The 5439-nt window shown below is 37.7% G+C and overlaps 1 protein-coding gene across 1 annotated transcript; it reads left to right on the top strand.

The window, feature by feature from the left end:
* Positions 1-1782: 1782 nt before the first annotated feature.
* LOC308268595 (vomeronasal type-1 receptor 4-like) lies at positions 1783-2721 on the top strand (the record flags this gene model as incomplete). The annotated part of the gene is made up of 1 exon (XM_080703711.1): positions 1783-2721. The coding sequence occupies one exon, from the start codon at positions 1783-1785 to the stop codon at positions 2719-2721; it is 939 nt and encodes a 312-aa protein (XP_080559837.1).
* Between the last annotated feature and the right edge of the window lie 2718 nt (positions 2722-5439).

Here is a 5439-nt window from a genome sequence, read left to right as displayed (position 1 = left end):
CTTTGTTCCGTTGGAAAGTGTTTTGACTGATGACTGCATAAACAAGAGAGTTTCCTCTATGTCTGGTGGTGGTGCAGCTAACAGAGACAGTAATTGAACGGATCCTAAAAGGATCAGTAGTATATGATTTAGGAGTCATTTTAAACTAGTAAGATATTCAAAAGTACTAAAGGGAAAATAACATAATGATTACAGGTTTGCATACCTCCTATCACATCTATATCTATTTAAAAAATATCCCCTGACTATAGTAAATATACCACGCTGTGTACAGATTGATGGGGGTGCTATGATTATACAGCCCATTTGTTTCACACATACAGAAAATATCACCACATTTTGTTCAATCTTCTGTGAATTTATAATTACTTTAAAAATACTCTGTTACTGCCGGGCATAGTGGCACAAGCTTGTAATCCCAGCGCTTGGGAGGCTGAGACAGGAGGATCGCACAGGTGCGAAGCCAGCCTCAGCTACTTAGTGAGGCTCTCAGCAACTTAGTGAGACCCTGTTTCCAAATAAAGTATAAAATAGGTCTGAGGGTGTAGCCCGAAGGTAGAAAGCCTCTGGGTTCCATCCCCAGCAGCACAAAAAATAAAAAATTAAAATTAAAATAAAATAAATAAATAAATAAATAAAAATACTCTGTTAAATCTATATGACAAAATTCCATCTAGAAATCTAGTATCTGAAATTTTTAAATGCAGAAAACTTTATGCCAAAATTATGTCTCTTTCATCATAGAAACGCTAATTTTTTTTTTTTTTTTTTTTGGTGGTACTGGGGTTCCTGGAATCCCTTCTACCTCTGGGCTACACTCCCACACCTATTTTATATTTATTTGGAAACTGGGTCTCCTAAGCCAGCGCACGTGGCTGGCTTCGAACCTGCGAGACCCTCCTGTCTCCGCTTCCCAAGCACGGGAATTGCAAGCGTGCGCCATCACGCCCGGCTGAAACCCTAATTTAAAATCTTTCAACAACTTGCTTTTTGGAAATAGTTTTCCTTAAGTCCGGTGTTAACTAACATGAATTCCTGTATTAATGTTCCATGTTTCAAAGTAGAAGACACGGCAGGTAATTGTGGAACAATTCCTGTGATTGGGGGCATTGTACTTAGATCCTAACATAAACCCAGGTGAGTCACAGCAGCTCTGCTGATATGGAGCCCTGATGGTCTCATGCACAGAACTTGTTAGGGACCAGCAGCCTTGGGGTATCTCCATTTATTATATTATCTAAATGTTCTATCATGACACACATTGACCTATAGAATGAATCTTGACAAGTCTCATTCCAAAAATGTTATAAAATATCACCAGTTTAGAAAACAATGGTTATGTAGAAAAACAAAATTAAATACAGAAACAGAGTGCTTGAAGAAACCACTTACCACCACTCAGTGAAGGGCAAAGATCACTGTACTCCCTGTTTCTACTGAGCCAGATTCAAGTTCTGTCTAGACAGTGATCAGATTGTGAATTTAGACAAAGCAACTCTGCATGATGTTCTCTGCCTGTACAAGGTCACAGCAGCGCCTGACTCAAGACTGTATAGATTCAAACAGGTTCCATGTGTGCTTCCTTCACTCAGGAATTTTCATGTAACTCAGTCTTGTGAGACGTCACACAGCCTACTAGCAATCTTCGAGGAAAAGGAGAACCATTTCCTCAGAAGGACTTCGGTGAATGGGGAATGCTGAATTTCTACTGACAAGACACACAGCCCAGACCCTGTGTGCCCACTCAGGACTTTGGGGCCGGAACCGCAGGGAACTTGCAGGATGGAAGCCAGGCATGTGGCAGTAGGAATGATCTTTCTGTCCCAGACTGTGCTTGGAATTCTGGGCAATTTCTCTCTTCTCTACCATCACCTGTTCCTTTACCTCTCTGGGTGCAGGTTAAGGCCCACAGACCTGATTATTAAGCACTTGATTGTCGCTAACATCTTAACTCTTCTAAGTAAAGGAATTCCCCAGACCATGGCGGCTTTTGGTTTGAATATTCTCCTTAGTGACATTGGATGCAAACTACTTTTTTACATTCACAGAGTGGGCAGGGGCGTGTCCATTGGCAGCACTTGCCTCCTGAGTGTCTTCCAGGCCATTATGATCAGCCCCAGGGATTCCAGGTGGGCATTGCTTAAAGAGAAAGCCCCCAGGTACATTATCTCCTCCATCTTCCTCAGCTGGATCATCTCTATCCTTGTAAATGTTATTTTTCTCGTATATATCACTGGAAATTTGGGCAATAAAAATAGCACAAGTCTAAAATATTATGTATACTGTTCTAGTATTCGTCATGACAACACCAAAGACACACTCTTTGCAGTGTTGCTGTCCTTCCCTGATGTGGTGTGTGTGGGGCTCATGCTCTGGGCCAGCAGCTCCATGGTTTCCATCCTGTACAGGCACAAGCAGAGAATGAGACACATTCATACAACCACCTCCCCCAGATCCTCCCCGGAGACCAGAGCTACTAAAACCATCCTTCTCCTGGTGAGCACCTTTGTCTTTTTCTACACACTTTCCTGTAATTTCCAAATAAGTTTGTCTGTTATTTATCATCTCGACTGGTACCTGGTGAACACGGCTGCGATCATGGCTGGTTGTTTCCCAACAATCAGCCCCTTTCTGTTGTTGAGTGGGGACTCCAGTGTTTCTAGGCTCTTCTTGGCCTGGAAAAGGAATAGAAAAACATCTAATATTATGAGGAACATATAAATGATAAGTGTTTGCATGAAATTGAATTATTGATTCCCTCATTCTCCCAGGCCCATAGTGTAAGGATAAGGGTCACATTGTAAGGGAGTGGTATACACCCATGTATGCAAACATACACATTATCTCACACATATGTGTATACTGTGTTCTGTATATGCCTCTTTGTTAGTGTGTGTGTGTGTGTGTGTGTGTGTGTGTGTGTGTGTTTCTGGGGATGAAACCCAGGGGACCTTTTCCTCCAAGTTCCATCTCAGACCTATTTTATTTTTTATTTAGAAACAGGATCTCACTAATAGCTGAGTTTGGCTTTGAATCTGCGACCCTCCTGTCCCATCCTCCCAAGAATGTGTATATATACGGTATATACATATGCAGTGGCATGTGTTTTTGCTTATCTTTCAGATTATATTGATTGCCCATGAAGCAATATTAGATAGTACATAAGAAATGTGAAATTTAGATTTTTAATAATATTTCTGAAAACAATGAACATCTGTTTTACCATAAGATTATTTTATTGGAGAATTATTTGGCCATTCTGGTTGATTAACTGGAAAAAGTTCATTGAATACACATTGTATTTATCTCCTACAATTCTTATGACTTAACTGCTTTTGAGCAGGGCGTGGTGGCGTACGCTTGTAATCCTCGTGCTTGGGAGGCAGATACAGGAAGATCACACAGGTTCGAAGCCAGCCTCAGCTACTTAGAGAGGTTCTCAGCAACTTAGTGAGACCCTCTTTCCAAATAAAGTATAAAATATGTCTAGGAGTATAGCCCAGAGGTAGAAAAGCCCCTGGGTTCCACCCCCAGTACCACACACACACCAAAAAAAATTAACTGCTTTAACTGCTTTTGAAGAAAGATGTACTGCTGCTCACCATGTATTTCCTCAGATCAGCTATTTCTCTGGAACAAACATGTTCAAATAAATAGAGTCTAATAATATTGGTTCATTAAAAATAGTTTTTATATGTAATTTAATACTGAATATACTGGGATAAATGTACTAAAAATCATGTGATGAAAAAAACACGTAATAGTTGATGATTTGTGTTCCATTTTCCTGAACTTTCTGTGCTGATTTCTTCAGTGCCGTCCATTTTCTTTATTAACATACTTTTCTTTGGTGCAATGTAATTGTACATCATATTTGGGAGTAGAGTGATAGAAACATACATGCATACAATAATTGGAGCACGTTCTTTAGGCTTCTATCACCCTTCATCATACATGTTTTAGAAGATTGAAATTGATAATTTTGTATACCTAAGAGCATTATTTCAATTGATATATTCTTTTTATTCACATCATCTCTCTTCCATTTGCCAAACCCCCTCTATCACTCCATTGGAGTCTCTGTTCTTTATTCTGCATTTCTATCAAGCTTCCACATATCAGAGAAAACATACATTTGATTGTTTCTAGACACTAGCCAGTCTATCTTAACATAATATGCACAAGTTTCATCCATTCACCTGTGAATAATATGTTTTTGTTTCTCTTTCTGGCTGATTAATATTTTAATTTTGAATATATTATATTTTTGTGATCCATTAATCTGTTGATGATACCTATGCTGGTTCCGTAATTTGGCTTTGTGAATTGTGCTGATATGAACATGGATATGCAAGTATCACTGCAATATTCTGATTTCACTTTCTTTGGAAAGATGCCCAAGAATGCTATCACTGGGTCATATGATGGGTGCATCCCCGTCTTCTGAGAAACCTCCACACTGATCTCCATACCAGCTGTACTTCCTTGCATTTACACCAACACTTTATTAGAATTTTTATTTCCCCACATCCTTTTCAGCATGTGTTATCATTTGGTTCTTGATGATTTCATTCTAACCATTGTTACTTGCCATCTCACTCTGGTTTTGCTTTGAATTTTTATAATTTCTCAATTTTTCCTGTTCTTTGGTGTTTTCTGTTTAGTGTCTCTTTGCTTTCAACATAGGAATATAAGGCTTTTTTTATGTGGATGACACGAAGTTGAAGGCATTTATTTCACTTTCACATAATGCCATGGTCTCTCATACTTCACACAAGATTTGGTCCTAGACCAAAGGCATTATTATCACTCCAAAGAATACATAGATATTTACATACATATTTCTTTTAAAATAATGTTGAATAGTTTTGCTATAAAAATTTGGCTTCATCATGGAAGGATTTTTCCATTTCAAGATTATACATCTGCATGGAGGAACGTGATTTCTTTTACATTTAGTTTTTCCACAATATTAAAATAAACTTCTTATACATTGCATTTAAATTGACAAAAAATTAAAAGGTTTCCTTTGATATTTTGTACTGTGAACTGACCTTTTTACATATTCACAATATACTGTTGATGATTTAAATATACTACAACTTGATCAGCTTTATAAAAACAGTGTTACACTGAACACTGTGAAACCAAATATATATCAGTAGAGTAAGTAAACTGCTACTGAAATTTAAAGGGAATTATAATGCATCATTCAAATATAAATCAATTTTCTTGCTATTATGTGTTTCTATAATGCATTTATTTGAAATTTCATCACACTTTAAAGTTTTATGTATTTGAAGGTCCTTCATGACATATAAGGGCATTGTATTATAATCTATGAATTTTAATATTAGTATATTTATATACTTGCTCATATGTGCTTGTTAAAATAATTGTAAGCACAAAGCCAGGAGTGGTGGCTCACACGTGTAATCC

Source organism: Muscardinus avellanarius (genome assembly GCF_963383645.1).
Source record: "Muscardinus avellanarius genome assembly, chromosome: 10".
Lineage (NCBI taxonomy): Eukaryota > Metazoa > Chordata > Mammalia > Rodentia > Gliridae > Muscardinus > Muscardinus avellanarius.
The sequence above is the reverse complement of the archived record's forward strand: the minus strand, read 5'-3'. Positions and strand labels throughout refer to the sequence as shown.